Below are 21,661 nucleotides of genomic sequence, written 5' to 3'. Positions count from 1 at the left end.
AAAAAAAAAAAAAAAAAAAAAAAGAAGGGTCTCGAAAAAACACAACCAAACATTATACCTTTAAGAAACTAGAACAAAAAAAAAAAACCACAATAACTGAAATAGAGACTTGAAAAACAACAGAAAAGCTCAAAGAAACTAAGAGATTTTTAATAAAAAGATAAAATTGACATATCTTTAACTAGACTAACTGAAAAAAAAACAGAGGGTCAAAATTAGAACTGAAAAAAGAGTATAAGTGATGTCACAGAAATATAAAGGGGTGTTATATAAATATATAACTATATAAGAGAATACAAGGAACATTTATATGCCAACAAGTTGGATAACTTACAAGAATACATTCCTTGAAACATAAAATGTATCAGGAGTAAATCATGAAGAAATCAAAAATAGGAACAGACCAGTAACAAGTAAGGAGATTGGGTCAGTAATCCTCCCAACAGAGAAAAGCCCAGGACTAGATGGCTTTGCTGGTGAAGCCTACCAAACATTTAAAGAGCAATTAAGCCAATTCCTCTAAAGCACTTCTAAAGAACTGGAGAGAAGAGATCACTTCCAGACTTATTTTATAAGGCTGGCATCACCCTGATACCAAAGCCAGACAAAGGTACCTTAAGAAAATAAAATTACAGACCAATACAGCTGATGAACATACATACAACAATCTTCAGCAAAATTCTAGCAAACCAAACTCAGTGGCACATTAAAAGGATCATCCACTATGATCAAGTGGGATTCATCCATGGGATACAAGGATGGCTCAATATATGCAAATCAATAAATGTGATACACCACATTAAGAAAAGGAAGGCTAAAAATCAAATGAATATTTCAGTAGATGCAGAAAGAGCATTTGACAATATCTGTGTTCATGGACTGAAAAAATATTGTTAAAATGCCTGCATTATCTAAAGCAATCTATGGATTCAATGGAATCCCTACCAAAATCCCAATGGCTCTTTTGACAGAAATATAAAACATAATCCAAAACTGTATATGGAACCACAAAAGACCCCATATAGCCAAAGCAATCTTAAGAAGAACAAAGCTATAAGCATCATACTCCTTGATTTCAAAATATATTACACAGCTATAGTAATTAAAATAGTATTGTACTGACATAAAGACAGACACATAGACTTCTAAAGAACTGGAGAGCAGAATAGGAAGAATAGAATTCTAAATTCTATTAGAAGAATAGAATTCTTCTAAAGAACTGGAGAGCAGAATAACTGGAACAGAATAGGAAGTCCAGGAATAAGCACACGCATATATGATGAACTGACCAAGAGGGGTGTTAAGAACACACAATGGGAAAAGGATGTCTTTAGCAAATGGTCTTGTGTCAAGTGTATATGCACACACAAAAGAATAAAACTGTACCTTCACCTCATGCCATATATAAAATCAACCTAAAAGAAGATATCTGAAAACAACTTTATTCTGTTTTCACACTTGGCTAATAATTTGGTTGAGAATATTATTCTGACTTGGATATAATTTCCCTTCCAAAATGTGAAGGCATTCCCCACATCTATTAGCTTTCAGGACTGCTTCAAAGAAGTGGAAAGTTATTCTGACTCCTGATCTTTGACTGATGACTTGTTTAATCCCTGATCCTGGAAGCCTGGATTATATTTTCCTTGTTCCCTGTGATATGAAGTTTTATAATGGTGTGCCTTTGTGTGGGTCTATTTTTAGCTCTGTGTTTGGTACTTGTGGAACCTTTTCAATTGTAAAACTAATGTCATTCAGTTCTTGGACATTTTCTTTCTGGGACTCATTTGAGTGAAGTATTTCCTAGACTAATTGTGATACATGTCTGGGAACCAAATAGGTGAAGAGGGCTGGAAAGTTCTCAGCCTTTAACTTCCTCCCTGTTTTCAGCTATGGTTAGTGTGTCCCAGTCTAAAGAACTTATGTTTTACCCTGTCTAGAAAATAAACCTCCAGTAGTCTGCTGGGGTGATGAAGTCATCTGACTTCATAGGGGAAGGGGACTGAAGGTTTAACTCCTGCAGACTTCAAACCAATCCTCCTGTTTTTAGCCTTATATTCAGCCAGAGGCACCCAAGGATACTAATTATCATGTCTTTAGGGGATTTTAGAATATATATCGGGTTACTTCACAGCTTTCCACATTGCTAAAGAATTTGGCTTTTTCAAGAGTGTAATCAGTTATCACCCATCTGCTTTTCAGTTTCCAAAATTTTACTGCTATTCCCTCCTAACTCATTTTCTTTGCCCTTGTGAGTTGATGTCTTTAAATTTTTTTCTACATCTGTCATTTTAGTGGTATTCCAGTAGAGAACAAAACTGTGTGTATTCAATCAACTATCTTTACCCTGAAGCTGTATATACTCATATATAATATGATTCTTGTTTGCCCTCTTTGGGATTCTCTGCCTCTTTTTCCTTTTTAGCTTGTTCTAGCACCTTACATTTGACTTCTTCACTTAACTGGACATAATATGGAAAGTTTGATATTAAAAACAAAGTTTATTGTTTAATGTTCATTGATAATCTAAACTAAAATGAATTTAAAATTTATAACTCTCATTCCTTGTCTAAGATTATATTCAAACAAGTTATATTTTATTTCAGAGTGATATTTACCATATTGCATTTTGTAGTTTACAAAGTAGTTTAATTTATGGCATCACATTTTATCCCTAAAAACCCCACGGCACGGATGAGCTATTTTATACACAACGTGGGAAAGAAAGGATTAAATAATAGGTCTGCAATTCACTCTCTCTCTAGGGAGAGAGGAGGATGTACCCAGGAAAGACAGAGAGTGACCTGGAGAAATCTCTCTGAAACACACTAACAACAGATCTCCTGGAAAAAAAATAAATGATATCTGTTAGCCACAGAATCCTTATTTACATAATTATTATTTACGTCCTTTTAGTAGGATGTAACTGAGATTGCTGATGGTAAACAAACCTGGAATCTATGGATTTATGGGGTGTAGCTCCCAAGCATAAAATGCGTATGTTTCATGACCAAATCAACTTTCTTTGGTAGAAGTAATAAAGGAACTTCTTGTTAACATTGATCAGAGTGGGTTCTGAAGTAGAAAGGAAACACCTGGGGAGCTGTACTGGCATGCCCAGAACTCTCTGCTTTGCCTATGCCTCATGATCACTTGTATACTTGAAATTATTAGCGAAGCTTGATACTGGCTAACATCGCTGATCTACCTGAGCATCATTTGACAATCCAATATTTTGTGTTATCCCACAAGGCAGCCGAGCCTCAGGATGGTTAAGTGACTTGGTGAAAGTCACGTGCTAAAACAAATTGCCAAATAGGACTAGAAACCGAATCTTAAATCATACTTTTTCAGCCATTTGACACATATCCTAATGTGATGGGGAAAAAACAACAACAAAAAACATAAGCTGTGTGTCAGAAATAGACTTGCCTCCTGGATCTGTAATTGCTTAGCTGTTCAATTTTAGGCAAGAAACTTACAGTATTTAAAACTTGTTTCCTATGCAGTGGCTCTTACATAAACTATACAAGAGATCTTAGTAAGTGTAATGGAAAGCATGATATAATATGACATTTACAAACATTTCTAAAGAATGGAAAAAAAAATATTGCTTACTTTTTTCCTGTAATGCCTGCAATTTATTCAGTTCTTCATTCTCTTCATCGCTGTCTTCACTACTTGTACTGCTGACATCCAAAACTATGTCCCTTTTAGGGTCTACTCGGAGAAAATTGCGGCATTCAAAAGTCAGGTGACCAGCTAAGTGAAACAAACAAACAAAAAAATGTGAATGATAAAACTAAAGATACATTATGTATTTTTGTATGTTTTGCCACCTCATGGTAACCAATAAGTTACAATTTCAATAATATAGTGTAGAAAGCTTTAACTTTTATTCAGTTGGTAGTAGTTTGGTTATTTTTCCTATACTTTTCCATGAATGCAATACTGAGAAAGAACTTTTCCTTTCTTCATCAGAACTCCTTATTCAATAAGCATTTTGGGGACCACTTCTTATGGATTTCAAAGTATTGAGTTATTCTATTTCCCTTTCTAAAAATACAGTAATATCTTTAACTAAACTAAGTAAATACAAAAATACCATCATACTTGGGATTTTATATTGTATTCCTTTGCCATACCTTTTCTTTCCCAGTCTGACTAACGTACTCATGGAATTATATACCTTTCATCTAATTAAAGTTGGCATAATAATACACAAGCATTAATATAACCGAATATGCTTTACTAAAGAATACCTAAACGTTTAATTCTTGCATCATTTCCCTAAAGACTCTACCCTATAAGAAAACTACAACAGTTATCCACTTACATATATGTTTTAGAAAGTCAAATATTACAAACACTATGAAAGTACAGAAAACAATATAACCAATACCTAAATACCTATCATCCATATGTTAACATTTTGTCATGCTCACTTTCAATTCATTTAAGGAAAAAGCTCACTCGCGTGCCTGTGCACACACACGCACACAGCTGGAGAGCTTATATCAATTTTTGCAACACTTTCTCAATCTCATTGAATTTTTTTGTCTTCTGAAGCAACTGCACTAAAGTTGGTCTCCATCATTCCCAAACAACATATTGTGATGTGTATTCTGAAAAAAATAAACTCAATTATACCTATACCTGCAATTTTTTCCTGCCACCCAATATTTTGTGATTTATCTATGTTAATATAACAGGTGTAATTTGCTCATTTTATCTAATTGATAATGTTCTACTGTATGAAAATTATATTTATTTATTTATCGTACTATTGATAGAAACATAGGTTGCTTCCAGTAGTTCACTAACAGTGTTGAAATAAGCAGTTGTACATGTCTCTATTATCAACAGTGTTGAAATAAGCAGTTGCACATGTACTAGGTTTTCTTTAGGGTAGCAGCTTTTAAGTTTTCTTAACAACTGAGAACAGTAAAAAATAATGCAACCAAGTGCATTCACACACACATTCATGGATAAATACACTCTAACACAAAAAAACTGAAACAAAAGTTAATTGAAGGATTTCTATATTCAGTGTTTAAAACAACCAGTGCTAATGGTGACCAAACAATTCATTTCACGATCCACTAATGATTCACTACAAGTCTATGCTAGGGGTAGTTTCTAGTTGTCTCTTATTTTGTGAGTGAAGTCCTTTGGGAATCCTAGGTTTATATCAGAGACTCCCTAATTAGAGTTCCAATTTTGCTTGGGCAGGGCCCTGCGCCTTGCTTTTATCCCCTGCATCCTGTCGGCCTATGACAAATAGAAGTTCAAGAGCCTTGGGTTAATCAAATACCCTCAAGGCTTAATTCCTGGAACTTCTCCTTTTCTTCGGTTGTTGGCCTTTGAATATTCTTTAATTCTTTATTTTCTTCCTAGTATATTAATGTACCTAAAATATGTATTGCACATTTTATACAAGTTTCTTAGTTGTTTCTTAGTCTAGTCTGCCATATTATTGGAACAAGTTTTCCTCACTGTGATATCCGAACAAATGAATCATTCAGAAGCACTCTTTTTAGCTTCCAAACATATGGAGTTTTCAGGCTTTGTGTTTATTGTCAATCTCTAAATTTACTACACTGTTATCAGAGAATGGGATCTGTATGATATTAGTTCTTTGGTATTTGATGAGACTTCTTTCATGGCCTAGGATGTAGTAAATTTAGGAAAGATTTGTTAAGTATTTGAAAAACACAGTCACATACTGCATAATGGTGTTTACGTCAATGATGGACCACATAGACAACACATGTCCCCTAAGGTTATAATACTGTTCCTTGTCAATGTTTAGATATGTTTAGACACACAAATACTTACCACTGTGTTACAACTGCCTACACTATTCAGTACAGGAACACGCTGTACAGGTTCATAGCCTAGCAACAACAGGCTATACCACGCAGCCTAGATGTATAGTAGACTATACATCCAAGTTTGTGAAAGTATAATCTATAATGTCCACACAAAGATGAAATTGCCTAATGACACACTTCTCACAGTGTATCCCTGTTGTTAAACAACACAACCATATACTGCTATTTGTTGAAAAGGGTTCTATATCTGTTTGCTTGTTCAACTCTTCTCCACCTTATTTTTTTGGTCTAATAACTTCTGATAGAAGTACCTAAGATTATACAAGTATTAATTTGTCAACAATTGCTATTATAAACAATGCTGAAATGAGCAGCTGTACATGTCTCTGTGAACATAAACCAGGTTTTCTCTAGGGTAGGTTTGTCAATTTCTCCTTGTAATACAGTTTTTGCTATAAATATATACATAGAGAGACAACAGTAAATGCTCTCAAGATCATTACTTTATCTTTTTAGTTTATTGTTCTTGAGTTTCCCCTTATCGCCAGAAGTGCTTTTGCCTCAAGTAGGTAGCTAGTCAGGCATGAGTGGAGCAGGAGAGGGCTCCCCTACTCACAAAGGAACATCAGGCAACCATCAAGTGATGGTCCAGCAGCTGTTACACTGTCTCTCTAAAATGATAATTAGTCACAGCCAGTGCCAGGGAGAGGCAGTTTCTGAATAGGTAAAAATACCTGAAATTGATAATCAGCAGCTTCCAGTAAGATCTCAGGAACTGGGCAAGTGGGCTCGAGCACGTGCATTAAGAGAAAAAAAATGAAGTATGACCTTCTAGGGGCATTCCATCAGAAAAGGGAAGAAAAAGCCTCAGGTAAACATGTGTACAACTCCAGTAAACACACCGTGCATGCTCACCTCCCAAGCGCAGGCAGGGCACCATGCATAAGGGAAGAATGAAGGGAAAGGGGTGCAAGACGCTGGAAGTAAGTCAGCATGTAAAATGCTAGGTTCAAGGTTAAATGGGGCCTTGACCTCAAGGTGCCAGCCTGGGCCTCTTCCAAGTATATATTCCTTTCTTTCATTCCTGCTTTAAAGCTTTTTAATAAACGTCTACTCCTGCTCTGAAACTTGCCTCCGTCTCTTTTTCTGTCTTATGACCCTCAGTAGAATTCTTCTGAGGTGGCAAGAATAGAGGCTGCTACAGACCCTGTACAGATTCGCCACAGGTAACTTGGATACCTGCCACCGCTAACAGTTCCACTAGTGCTCTTTTGTTCATTATTCATTGGGTAATATGAAATTGCCATTTTTGTAGGTAAAACAGTGGACTATCAGCAATATTCAATCAAATATGTGTTTTTGCCTTATCCTTTTATTTTGAAAATTTCTGTGTAGTTTTTAGTTTTACGTGTAGTTTTATTAATCACAACATGTAATTGGACTTAATTTTTTAAATTTGATTTGATATCAGCACAATTTTTAACATTAATTTCTTAGCATGGGAAAAATAGTTCCTGCCTCACTGGAAGCAGTGTAAATTCACTCCTCATAGTTAGATACACTTACAAGGTGTAAGCTGAGGTTGCCAATTCTCGATTATTTGTTTTCTTCTAATTATTTTATGGGAACTCAAACACACTATATGCATTCTTGCTTCTTTCAGTGAGTGAAATTTTTTCTAATCCTTGCTTCATAGCCTTTTTAAGGAGTCTGACTTTATGTGAGGGGCTCCAGCCTTGCCATACTGCCATTCCCAGGGCTTGAAAGCGTCACTCCACAGCTCTTAACTGCCTACCCAGTAGGCCTGTGGATCCACTGTTTTCAACTAAGATTTCCCACTCTGACTTCGAGCTCCTTTTCTTGTCTAGCACCTGGGGATTTCCCTTTCATTCTTCTGAGTTGGGTTTTTTGTTGTTGTTGTGGTTGCTGTTGACATAACACTTTTTCCCTCCTGCATTGTTACCCATGTTTGTAGCAGAATGGAAACCTTTCTGGGTTGGTTTGGCTTGCCTCTTTGATCAGAACTCCTGATGACACAGGTTGGGCATGGTGGCTCACGCCCGTAATCCCAGCACTTACGGAGGCTGAGGCAGGTGGATCACTTGAGTACAGGAGTTCAAGACCAGCCTGGCCAACATGGGGAAATCCTGTCTCTACTAAAAATACAAAAATTAACTGGGCATGGTGGTATATGCCTGTAATTCCAGCTACTCAGGAGGTTAAGGCACAAGAATCGCTTGAACCTGGGAGGTGGAGGTCGCAGTGAGCTGAGATTGTGCCACCGCACTCCAGCCTGGGCAGCAGAGTAAAACTGCCTCAGAAAAAACAAACAAACAAACAAACAAACAAACAAACAAACAAAAACTCCTGATGATCACTTAACATCCTGATGATGTACTTAAGCTAGCTTTGTACACAAATACCTCTCATCCTCTCATTGAAATGAATATTTAAAATAAATAAAATGCTTAAATAATGACCACACTGGTAGCAGTCTCTGCCCCACACCCATTTTAGCTTTGCTTCAAGCAAAGTGACCCTAAGGCGATAAGACAAATCAATTGCAAAAGTACAAATAAAGTTTCTTACTGATTTTTTTTTCTATTGGGGAATAAGTTAGTGAAGCCTAGGTAATAACTGTGTTGCAAATTACAGTTCTTATGGCTAGCAATCTAAATGTTCTTGTAGCAAACAATGTAGAAGAAAAAAAAAGGTGGAGGACTCACCCTTCTTGATTTTAAAACTTATCATAAACCTATAGCAATCAAAGCAGTTGATTGACACACAGAATAGACACACAGACCAATGGAATAGAATTGAAAGTCCAGAAATAAACCCACACTTACATAGCGAACTGAGTTTTAGCAAGAGTGCTAAGTCCATCCAGCGTGGAAAGAATAGTCTTTTCAACAGATGGTACAGAGACAACTTTTCCACATGGGAAAGAATGTAGTTGGACCCCTCACCTCAGACCATATGTAAAATTAACTAAAATGGGTCAAATAAAATAAAATATAAAACCGTAAAGCTCTTAGAAGAAAGCATAGGAGTAAATGTTCATTACCTTGGATTTTGCAATGGATTCTTAGATCTGACATCAAAAACACAAGCAACGAAAGAAAAAAATTGATAACATGGTCATCAGAATTAAACACTTTTGTGCAAAATTATCAGGAAAGTGAAAAGTGACAGAATGGGAGAATATATTTGCAATCATCTCTCTGGTAGAGCTTAATATCCAGAATACATAAAGAACAACTATAACTCAACAACAACAACAAAACCCAGTGAAAAAATGAGCAAAGGGCTTGAATAGACATTGTCCATAGAAGAAATACAAATGGCCAATAAGTACATGAAAAGATACTTAACATCATTAGTCATTAAAGAAATGCAAATCAAAACCACAATGAGATACCACTTCATACCTACGAGAATGGTCTGAATTGTTTCTACTCATAACGCTTCTGACATCCAATGTGTGGGTTTTTTCCACACCCACAGCCAGTTCTCCAACTTTCTGGACACTAACTGGGTATCCAACAATTCAATTCAATTCTGTTACTACCCAGGGTTAGCACAAGTTAAGGGCTCAGACCCACAAGACTATTCCCATTTCAGATGCCTATAGTGAGTCCAGGCCGTACTTCTGACGGCCTAGCCGTACTTCTGACCAGCCAGCTTTATGAGGTCAGGGGGTTCCCACAACCCCATCCTCAAATTCGAAAATTTGCTAGAAAAGCTCACAGAACTCAACAAAACGGTTTACTTACTATTACCTGTTTACTATATATAGCACGGAACTCAGAACAGCCAAATGGAGGAGATGCACAGGGCAAAGAAGTGGCACAGAGCTTCCACGTGCTCTCTGTGTGCCACAATCGAGGCACTTCTATGCCTGCACAAATCCAGCAGCTCTCTGTACCCTGTAGTTTAGGGGTTTTTATGAAGGCCCCATTAGATAGGCATGATTGATTCAATTACTGACCACTGGTGATTAAATTCAATCTCTAGCTTCTCATCCCTCTCCCCTTTCTGGAGGTCTGGAAGTGGGGCTGAAAGCTCCAACTTTCTAATCACATGGATTGTTCCTCTGGCAACTGGCCCTCATCCTGAAATGATTTAGGAGCCTCCCAAGAGATCACCTTAATAGTATAAACTCAGGCATGGTTGAAAGGGGCATGATATGAATAATAAAAGATTCTCCTATCACCCCTATCACTCAGGAAATTTCAAGAGTTTTAGAAGCTCTGTGTCAAGAACCAGGGACAATGACCAAATATATATTTCTTATGATCACAAATCGCTATTTTTTAAAAAGGAAAATAATGAGTGTTGGCAAAAAGGCAGAGAAATTAGAGCCCTTGTACATTTCTAGTGGGAATGTAAAATGGTATAGCTGTTACGAAAACCAGTTTCGCAGCTTTTCAGCCAGGAACGGTGGCTCACGCCTGTAATCCCAGCTCTTTGGGAGGCAGAGGTGGGCAGATCACAAGGTCAGGAGATTGAGACCATCCTGGCTAACACGGTGAAACCCCTTCTCTACTAAAAATACAAAAAAGCAGCCAGGCATGGTGGCACGCGCCTATATTCCCAGCTACTTGGGAGGCTGAGGCAAGAGAATCGCTTGAATCCGGGAGGCAGAGGTTGCAGTGAGTCGAGATGGCGTCACTGCACTTCAGCCTGGGCGGCAGAGCGAGACTCCGTCTCAAAAAAAAGAAAACCAGTTTGGCAGTTTTTCAAAAAAGTCAACATAGTAATTCTGCTCCTATGTACATACCCCAAAGAATTGAAAACATAGACTCAAACAGATACTCGTACATCAATATTCATTGCAGCACTATTCATAATAGCCAAAATGTGGAAACAACCAAGGGTCTATCCACAGGCGAATGGATAAACAAAATGTGGTATATACATATAGAGAAATAATTTAGACATTAAAAGGAATGATGTTATAATACATGCTACAACATGGATGAACTATGAAAATATTATGCTAAGGGAAATAAGTCAGACACAAAAGGACAAATATGTATGATTCTACTTATATGAAATATCTAGAATGGGCAAATTCACAGAGATAGACAGGTTAATAAGGACTGGGAAAAGGAGGGAGTGGAGAGTTACTGGTTAATGGTTATAGATTTGGGGCAATGAAAAAGTTTTGTTATTAGTAATGATGGCTTTACAACATCGTGAATGTATTTACTGCCACTGAATTGTATATTTAAAAAATGGTTATAATGGCAAATTTTGTGTTATATATATTTTAACACAATTTTTTAAAAAAGCAAATGAAAAGGAGCATGGCGTAGTATTAAATCTTCCAGATAACCAGAGTTCATATCTCAGTTTTCCCACTGACTAACACAGTAATCCTGGGCCTCAGTTTTCTGATTTGTAACAATAACAAAAATAACAACAATTATTGAGGATTTACTGAAGCCAGTCATTGATCCAAATACTTGCATGAACTCATTTAATCTACACAACAACTCTATGGGATCAGGTACTATAATGATCTTACTTTACATACAGGAAACTGAAACACAGTGATCAAGCAATTTGCTTAATATCACATAGCTAGTAAGTGCCAACAGAGGTTTGTACCTAAGTAATCTGGTGCCAGAACCATTTGTCTTGAATGTTCATAAAACTGGAGATCATGAAACCTACTTTACAGAGTTATTTTAAGAATAAAATAATATCTTTCATGCAGTTAGTACAGAGACTAGCACCAAATAGGTATTTAGTACACGGTACCAGGTTATGACCATTTATTTTACTAATACAAGGAAAAGCATATTCTTCCCTTTCCTCCCTCCAGGAGTAGCTATATTAGCAAATGCCAAGTAATAAAAAAGAAAAAAACCAAAAACAAACAAAAAAAACCCTCCAGTTTCATTTTGACTGCAGATAAAAATCTGTCAATGTACACACACACACACACACACAAACCCCTCTTGTTTTATAAATAGGGTACCCAAATGTCTACTTCTGGGCTTACAGAATATATAGACTATGCTAACAGCTACTAACTTAACCAGGCTTTAGCTCTATCTAAAATCCTCAGATTTAAGAACACACAGCTATTTTATAAGCTTTTAAATTCCTAAACCCAGTTCATTCCACCAAGCTTCCACATTCCTAACATTTTGGTTCCTCCCCTAAAAATGCTGGCCTCTTCTGTAGTCATATATTCTTTCTTGAAGTCTTTTTTTTTTTTTTTTTTCTTTGAGAGAGGGTCTGGCTCTGTTGCCCAGGCAGGAGTGCAGTGGCACAATCTTAGCTCACTACAACCTCTGCATCCTGGGCTCAAGCCAACCTCCCACCTTAGCCTCCCAAGTAGCTGAAACTACAGGTGCACGCCACTATGCCTGGCTAGTTGGTTTGTTTGTTTTTTGTAGAGATGGGGCTTCACCATGTTGCCCAGGCTGGTTTCAAACTCCTGGGCTCAAGCAATCTGCCTGCCTCAGTCTCTCAAAGAGCTAGGATTACAGGCATGAGCCACTGTACCTGGCCACCTTCCTTGGAAATCTTATCCTCATATTTATCTGTTTTATTTCCCCACTGACCTAGCTGATCATTGCCCCTTTCCTAGTCTTTTTCAATAGATTCTTAAACATGTAACTGCCCTATGTGCTCACATAATATTGCCACTACACTTAAGGGATATTTGGCTCTTCCTTGAGGGCATTTCTCTGTAGTTAATTATCCTTTACCCCAGTATTATTAGTATTCTCCAGGCTTCTCAATATTGTTTCCAAGTAGTAATCCTTAACTGTCCACTCAGCTGCCTGCTGTAGGTTAATAGCTCCATTCATTGAATTTTTTTGAATCTGGCTCATACTCTAGCTCTTTACCCCAAGCTCCTGCCACGAGCTTGAATGGACAGTGTAGGTTGTCGGATAGGTTTTCTGGGTTCCCTGACGTTCTAGATTCCACGGCCACACTATGGTCCTTGTTATCATCTGCAACTGTTTTATCTCTGAAATTTTAAACTCCAATATTAAACTCTGACTGTGTCTTTAATCCTTCTAGCTTTTTCATTCATTTACACTCACGCATAGATCTGTTTTTGATTCTCATTATGATCTTTATTCCCTTAACACCTTCATTTTCTCCCAGTCTCAAATCTCTCATTACTGACAATATGAACAACTTTTTACAAGTCTGACTCTTTTATATACCCCTGTTCATCCTCATTGCAGACAAACGAATCTGACTCTAAGTTACTATTTCTCTGGGTTGTTACCCACCACTCCCCCACCACCCCACAGAGTAGTCAGGCAATGCTTGAGTGTAACAACCACACATTCATGCATATTAGCATTTTTTATTTGTCCTTAGTCAACTTCCTCTCCTGCTTCCCTCAGTGACTTTCCCAAACTGGTACCTGTCTCAAAACATTCATCATTCACTGTCCTGTCCTACTCAAACTCCCTACCTAAGGAGGCAATCCTGTCTTCTAATTTACAAACAAAATTGAGATTATCAGGCTGGATCTCCTACTTTCTATCGCTACCTGAAAACATCTGTATCTATTCTCATCTAGTTTCTTCCAAATTTCAGAGGTATCCTTGCCATACCTCTTAAAGGAACTTGCTTAATCTTTCCTTATCTTCAGTATTTGCAATATGTCCTCTAATGGTCCCTCAGTCTATACCAACATTTTATATCTTAAAAAAAGAAAGAGAGAAAGAAAAAACCTTCTCCATTTATCCCAGTTTCTTCTAGAAATTACCCAATGCTTCCCACCTCTCTCATGGAAATTTCTTGAAAATGGAGACACTGGCTTTCTCTATTTCATCCCTCACCACTCAGGCCTGAATCTACACAGTTTGTTTCATGACCTACAACTCTACTTAAACTGATCTTCCTAAGGGAAGCAAAGCATCCTACCTGCCAAACCCAAATAACATTTTTCAGTTCATTTCTTATAACTCTTACCTGTTGCACCTGACAATTTCCCCTCAATTTTGAAAATATTTCCTCCTTTGGCTAATGTAATGCTACACACTCTTGTTTCTTCTGCCATATCTTCCTGGTCACTTTTCCCTCAGTTTATGCCTATATTATTTTACTCCACCATCTGATATTTTACTCTATGAAGAGTCTGTTGTTATTCTAAAATATGTTTAATTAAATATCATATAGGTCAACAAAATATAAATGTGGAGAAAAAAAGTTTGGTTGTTTCTAGGACACAAAAGCTGTGCTTTTAGAAAGATTTAAATAAGTTGCTTTTAAAAAGCAGTTGACAAATTAGGCAATAGCAATAAGAAAAAAAGAATCTAAAATCATGGGACAAAGTACCTGCTTCTCAAAGGGAATGCCATTGGCATTTGGGGCCAGCATATTTTTCACTGTCCAGGACTGTCCTACCACTGCAGGACGTTTATAATCTCTGGGCTCTACATAGTAAGCATCATAGTGCTGCACCCTCCATCCTGTTGCTAACAATAAAAAACACCTCTACAGATTTCTAGGGAGACAGTAGAGAATGTGGTTGAGAATTAATGATACATTTCTTTACAAGTATCTTAACTTCTTGCCTACCTTTGAAGAAGCAAACTATAAAAAATAGAAAATGCATTTCAGATGTGGTTTGTACACACAAGACTGAACACCAATAAACAGACATACAAACAGGCAATAAAAAAAGTGATGAATTTATATTTATGTAAATGTTAAAGGTATTTACAAATTTGTTTTTATTTCCTGCTGCTATGATCAACCAATGGGTCTACTAATCTTTTAATCATACTTTCTGAGAACTATCATAATTATTTGAGACATTTTAAATAATCCCAAGGCCTACTGTCCTTGTAGCTTTTTAAGTATTCTGAAGTTACCAACTTAAAAGAATTCTAATAAAAAACTCATTATTGAAATAACTCTTTCTGTGAATTTCTTTAAGTAATTTTGCTTAGGAAATTCTGCCCAGAAGAGAGACCCATGTTATTTAATAAGTACACTCAACTTAACTTGAAACTTTTAAAAGATGATAATATTGCACTATTTGACTATCTGAGAATAAGATTTTCTAATCAAGTATTGAGGAAACTCTTGTAAATTGTACAATCTGAACACTACGTTTTGCAACAAAAGAGAGAGCATATTTTTTTGTAAACAATGAAAAATATACCCAAACTTTTGGCCATTAAAAATATTATGAATCATCTTCTCAACCTTTCTCTTACTCTATACAAAAATTTTGGCCCCCAAATAAAAGATAAAGCTAATTTGTAAAGGCAATTTATATTAGAAAGACTCGTAAATTGAGAAGACCTTCCTCTTTAATAGCTGTAGAGACTTAAGAGCTGTAGAGATGTAAATTTAACATAGAAGGGAAATATTACTAAATTTTTCTACAGGAGACAAATCAGAAATTGTTTAATGACTAAATCACTAAAATCAAAGATCTAAATAATGAAGCAAAAATAACTAAATGTGGAAATATTGACAAAACTATTTGCTGGCTTGGCTTCTCCTAAAGAATTCTAATTACTGCAGATACTTGCATTTTGTCTTACATAACAATGAGGAGACTACATCAACAAATATTCTATTTCCAGAAAATGAATTTAATTGCTTTCCTCAAAGTCTTAGGTTAAAAGAAGTCCAAGTGTAGAGACTGATATTTGTAGATAGACTGGGAAATCCTTTCCAGATTTTGAAGTAAATGAAGCATTTGTAGGTTCTTAATTCTTGAATAAAGAAATGAGGCAGGTAAGTTGGCAATGATCAAAAGAAAGTAAACAAAGCTTAAGTTAGCAATGGTTGAAACAAAGTAAACAAAGAGGAAATAAGTATAAACAAATTAAAAAATAGAAAAGATTTCATTGTACTCATTTCTTGCATGCAAGTACATTCTTCAGTTTTCATTTATATGAGTGATAAATATATATAGTTATATATGCAATTCTGCTACTTGAGCAAGCTTCCCTTGAGCCAGTTTTAGCTTTTGCTTGGAAGTATGTGACTTGTTCTCTCAGCATGCTTTTAATGTGCCCTTCTGATGGAGATTTATGCTGAGTACTCTTATCACACGTTCTTGCATGAACATCTTTTTGTCAAATCACTCTTAGTTGGTAAAATATAATAACTCCTCAATGAACTGCAGTGTATTAACAATCCAGGTTAATTTGCATGGTTTGCAAACAACTCAGAAAATAGCAAATGTTGTTGCTATAGCTGTTACTAAAGCTTTAGGCATTGCTATATTTAACTAAAGAATATTTACTTAGAGTATAAAATTACAAATTTATATTATATAATTACACATGCTTAAGTTTACCTTTTCATTCAGTTAATCATAACGGAGATTAATAATTGTTTAAATCAAGTTTTTGCTCATGAGCAGAAATTCTGAGACCAATTAAATCTTTAAAGTAAATGTAATAAACACAAAAAATCTTCATAAATAGTTTGCATTGCCTCCACCTTTTCTCCTAGTATGTGGAAAGGAGGAAAAGAATAAGTATGTATATAGTTTTTATAAAATATACTTTCTCCAAACTCCTTAATCTACTACTAACCACCTGTATCTTCATGCTACTTTTGCTAGTCATCAGATACATAGTTATCTGTTACTGGGTCTAAAGCAGGGAAGAAAAGCGAATATTTAGTGCTAACAGAGGAATTTCTGTAACAACTACATGTTAGCTTAGGGCTAAAGGACTATGCAACTGGGCCCCTGAAATCAGGATGCTATGTTATGTTGCCCAAAGAGGCCATGATTCCAGTATGAATAATGCAAAACATGTCGTCTTTTAGAATACTTACGGTAGCCACATTTTTTACAGCCTGCTCTGACACTGTCCTTGTTGCAACCTGAAATACAATTGGATAGAATTTTAGGAAGTAAAAAAATATGCAAAAACTTAAAAACTTCATTGTATGAAAAAAGCTAAGGAAAACCATTTGTTGTAGAATTTCTTTTTTTTTCTGTTGAGACAAGGTCTCACTCTGTCACCAAGGCTAGAGTACACTGACAGGATCACAGCTCACTTACAGCCTCCAGCTCCCAGTTCAGGCGATCCTCCTACCTTAGTCTCCCAAGCAGCTGAGACTACAGGCATGTGCCACCACACCTGGCTAACTTATATTTTTTTTTTGTAAATATGAGGTTGTGCTTTGTTGCCCAGGCTGATCTCAAACTTGTGGCCTCAAGCGATCCTCCTCTGGCCTCTCAAGGTGCTGGGATGGTAGGAAAGAGCCACTGAACCCAACAGAATTTATTTATTTAAGAAACAGCAACAACAAAAAAATCATCTCTAACCCAGCTTAATGACCTACTCAATTATATGACTCTTGTAAATCAACACAAAGGCCAATTTACTCAAATCATTAAGATTTTTTTCTAATTCAATATAATTCAATATAATAAATAAGACAAACACACATGGCCAACAAACATAAAAAATGTTCCACATCACTAATCATACAGAAATGCAAATCAAAACCACAATGAGATACCATTTCGCACCAGTCAGAATAGCTATTATTAAAAAGTCAAAAAACAACAGATATTGGTGAGGCTGTGGAGAAAAGGTAAGGCTTATAGACTGTTGGTGGGAATGTAAATTAGTTCAGCCACTGTGGAAAGCAGTTTGGAGATTTCTTAAAGAACTTAAAACAGAACTATCATTCGACCCAGCAATTCCATTACTGAGTATATATCCAAAAAAACAAAAAAACAAAAAAAAAAACATTTCATCAAAAAGAAACAAGCACTCACATCTTCATTGCAGCATTATTTACAATAGCAAAGACATGGAATCAACTGAGGTGGCCATCAATGGTGGATTAAAGAAAATGTAGTACATATACACTATGAAATACTATGCAACCATTTAAAAGAACAAAATTATATCCTTTGCAGCAACATGGATGCAGCTGGAGGCCATTATCCTAAGTGAATTAACACAGGAACAGAAAACCAAATACCACATGTTCTCATTTATAAGTGGGAGCTGAAACATTGGGGACTCATAGACATGAAGATGACAATAACAGATACTAGGGACCAGTGGGAGGGGAGGGAGGACAAGGGTTGAAAAATTGTTGGGTACTATGCTCAGTACCTGGGTGATGGGATCATTTGTACCCCAAACCTCACCATTATGCAATATATCCAGGTAACAAACCTGCACAAGTATCCACTGTATCTAAAATAAAATTTGAAAAATAAAAGAAAGTTAAAAAAAAAAAATCTAGTAAACAGTTAAGAGTTTAAACATTCCAGGAATTCTACAGCACTGAGGAAGAAATTCCAGGGTACTCTGGCCTGTCCCTCAAATGTAAAATAATTTACTTATTATTATATATATATACAGACATTTACTTATTTATATATATATATATGGACATTAAGGTTAACAAATATTTTCCTGTTTTCCATCAGAAGAAAAAAATATCTAATTTCTTATAGGAATTGGTGAAATTCCAGAAGACTTACTGTAATTGCTAGGTATTAAAAGAAATACCTAAATTCAACACTCAAATTTTGACAAGAGAAAAACTAGCCATATATCCATCCAGTTCTGATAAATATTTACAAATACAGTAATCCCGTATAATTAGTAGCACATGCAGGCAATGTTGAAGCTATAAATACCAGAGACAAATTAAAACTGGTTTCTTTCTATTGTGATAAAATATAAACAACATACAATTTACCATCTTAATCATTTTAAAGTATACAATTTAGGTGAATTAAGTACATTCACAATGCTGTACAACCATCATCACTATTCATTTCTAAAACTCTTTCATCATCCCAAACACTAACTGTATTCATTAAACAACTGACTATTCCTCCTTCCCTCTAACCCCTAGTAATCTGTATTCTACTTTCTGTCTCTATGAGTTTGTCTCTTCTAGGTTCTTCATACATAGGGAAATCATACGATACTTGTCTTTGGGGCCTGGATTATTTTACTTAGCAGAATGTTTTCAAAGTTCATCCATATTATAGCGTGTATTAGAGTTTTATTCCCTTTTATGGCTGAATAATATTCCATTGTATGCATATATAGTTAAAACTAATTTTATCCTCCAATAGTGGTTTCAATCAACCAATGAAAGCCCCAGTATAGTATTATTTCATTTTCTGTTTTTTTTTTTTGTTTTTTTGTGCAGTGGCACGCAACCTGGGCACACTGCAAGCTCCAGCTCCTGGGTTCACGCCATTCTCCTACCTCAGCCTCCTGAGTAGCTGTCACTACAGGTGCCTGCCACCACGCCCAGCTAATGTTTTGTATTTTTAGTAGAGACAGGGTTTCATTGTGTTAGCCAGGATGGTCTTGATCTCCTGACCTCGTGATCCGCCCACCTTGGCCTCCCAAAGTGCTGGGATTACAGGTATTATTCCATTTTCTTGGTAAAGGGCATATAATTCCCAAACCCTTGAAATGGAGATATAATCCTAACTAAATATTTAAATACATACAGTCCAAACATAAAACAGTGTTAATTTAAAAATAAATATAATTTAAAACTATTTCTTTGGTGTTATGAAGTTAAAACATTAGTTATCTTCCCCTTAAATTTTAATATTGTTTTAAAGTATATATTATTGAGGTGGGGCATCATGGCTTACGCCTGTAATCCCAGCAGTTTGAGAAGATTCCTTGAGGCCAGGAATTTGAGGCCAGCCAGGGCAACATAACGAGACCACATCTCTACAAATTTTTTTTTTTAATTAGCTGATCATGGCATGTGCTTTTAGTCTTAGCTACCTGGGCGGCTGAGGCAGGAGGATCACTTGAGCCCAGGAATTCACGGTTACAGTGAGCTATGACTGCACCACTGCACTCCAGCCTAGGTGACAGAGGGAGACCCTGTCTCTAATTATTCTAGTAAAAGTACAGTCTCTTCTACTATAATACTTGTTTTAAAAATGCAAATATTGTTCTAATGTAATTGATACATTAGGGAAACATTTAAGCATAATGTGACTTTCATCCACATAAAACACAAAGTAAATGCAGAACATTGCATCCAGCTGATCTGAACCACACAGGAGTATACAAAATACACAAGCACATATATCTCAAAACATTTCTAGTGACCTCACTTCACCAAAAATGTTGAGAACACCCATCCACATCTGGTGTTACAACTTTTCATGGATTTCTTATTGCCCTCTTACTGCCACTTCATAACTCATAGAAACTGCAACTCTTCTGAAGCTCACTTGCACAGCAAACTCCAGGTCTTTTAAAAGCTAAAGTGTCATATTTTTTGTAATATTTATGCATTTTTTAAACCAATTAACATGTGTAAAACTGTGCTACTGTTTCTATGAGATTCCAATCTTTTTTTTTTTTTGGAGACAGAGTCTTGCTCTGTCGCCCAGGCTGGAGTGCAGTGGCGTGATCTCGGCTCACTGCAAGCTCAGCCTCCCCAGTTTACACCATTCTACTGCCTCAGCCTCCCGAGTAGCTGGGACTACAGGTGCCCGCCACCATGCCTGGGTTTTTTTTTTTTTTTTTTTTTTTTTTTTTTTTTTTTTTTTTTTTTTTAGTAGAGATGGGGTTTCACCGTGTTACCCAGAATAGTCTTGATCTCCTGACCTCGTAATGCGCCTGCCTTGGCCTCCCAAAGTGCTGGGATTACAGGCATGAGCCACCGCTCCCGGCCCTTTTTTTTTTTTTTTTTTTTTTTTTTGAGACTGAGTCTTGCTCTATCGCCCAGGCTGGAGTGCAGTGGAGTGATCTCAGCAAACTGCAACCTCTGCCTCCCGGGTTTAATTGATTCTCATGCCTCAGCCTCCTGAGTAGCTGGGATTGCTACCACACCCAGCTAATTTTCGTATTTTTAGTAGAGATGGGGTTTCACCATGTTGGTTCCTATCTTTTTTTAATGTGTCATTGAAGCTTTTGTGCATTATGCTCTAATCCCATTGTTTCCTGGTAAACCCTGTCATAGTTAAAAACAAATATGTTACATTGTAGCAGTATTGACTGGAATAAAATCAGATGAATAATATAATCTGAGGGTCTTTCATTATGAAAACAACTGCATGTTGAAAAAAAGCTCAGAGAACTGGAGTCAGTGTTAAATCTGTTTCCACAGAAACTGTACATGCTAAAACAATTGAATAAAATTATGCTAATGCATCATTACTATTACTACAACAGAATAAAAATGTTCTAATAGATCTGAAATAATCTTATCTCAGCATGTATTAGAATTGAACTCATGACAAAAGGCACTGATAAAACTCATCATTCAAGTATCCCATAGTTTTAGAATAAACAAACTATGAAACTTTTTCTTGGCAGGTCATCTTCCTTCCTAAAGTTGAAACTTTTACATGACAGGGAAATATAACCAGAATTCTAAATAAAGTACTTTATATCAGCTAGTTCCTCACCAGTCTTTGGTTAAATTATTATTTCAGCTTCATTAGTCTTTAATTTTCATGATTGGGCAACTGAATGCTTCTACCCAAGAGTTTGAATCTGAGGCAACTGACTTAGTAGATCTGAGGCAAGTAACACAATGAAGTGGGGACAGTTAATTCATTCTGCTGTCAGGATCCAGTTTCCAGGGGCACTGATGTCACTGGCAGTAGCAGCCCTAACCAGGTGTGGGCTTGTGCAGGATCTTGGATATGGGTTCCCTGGGTCATTTCTATTTTCTGACCCTTACTATGCAGGCTTTGCTTAGATTCAGTGAGCTACCTGATATCTTTCCTTTTCTGCTTAACTAGTCAGTTTCTATTGTTTGGAATAAGGACCCTGGCTGATATAAAGGCACTCAAAATCCATGTAAAACTGACTATAGTAGGGCTATACTGTGAGGCCCTTACT

General features: G+C 36.3%; 1 protein-coding gene across 1 annotated transcript in view; it reads right to left on the bottom strand.

Annotated features, from left to right (window-relative positions):
* SREK1IP1 (SREK1 interacting protein 1) overlaps positions 1–21,661 on the bottom strand; it is a 50,423-nt gene that overhangs the window by 19,534 nt on the left and 9,228 nt on the right. The window contains 2 exon segments of the mRNA XM_017877120.1: positions 3,635–3,762; positions 16,626–16,673. Coding sequence (XP_017732609.1) covers positions 3,635–3,762; positions 16,626–16,673 — 176 coding nt within the window.

The sequence above is a fragment of the Rhinopithecus bieti genome, unplaced genomic scaffold (genome assembly GCF_001698545.2).
Source record: "Rhinopithecus bieti isolate Rb0 unplaced genomic scaffold, ASM169854v2 scaffold_10181, whole genome shotgun sequence".
NCBI classification, from domain to species: domain Eukaryota; kingdom Metazoa; phylum Chordata; class Mammalia; order Primates; family Cercopithecidae; genus Rhinopithecus; species Rhinopithecus bieti.
Note: the sequence above shows the minus strand (reverse complement) of the source record. Positions and strands in the feature narration are given on the sequence as shown.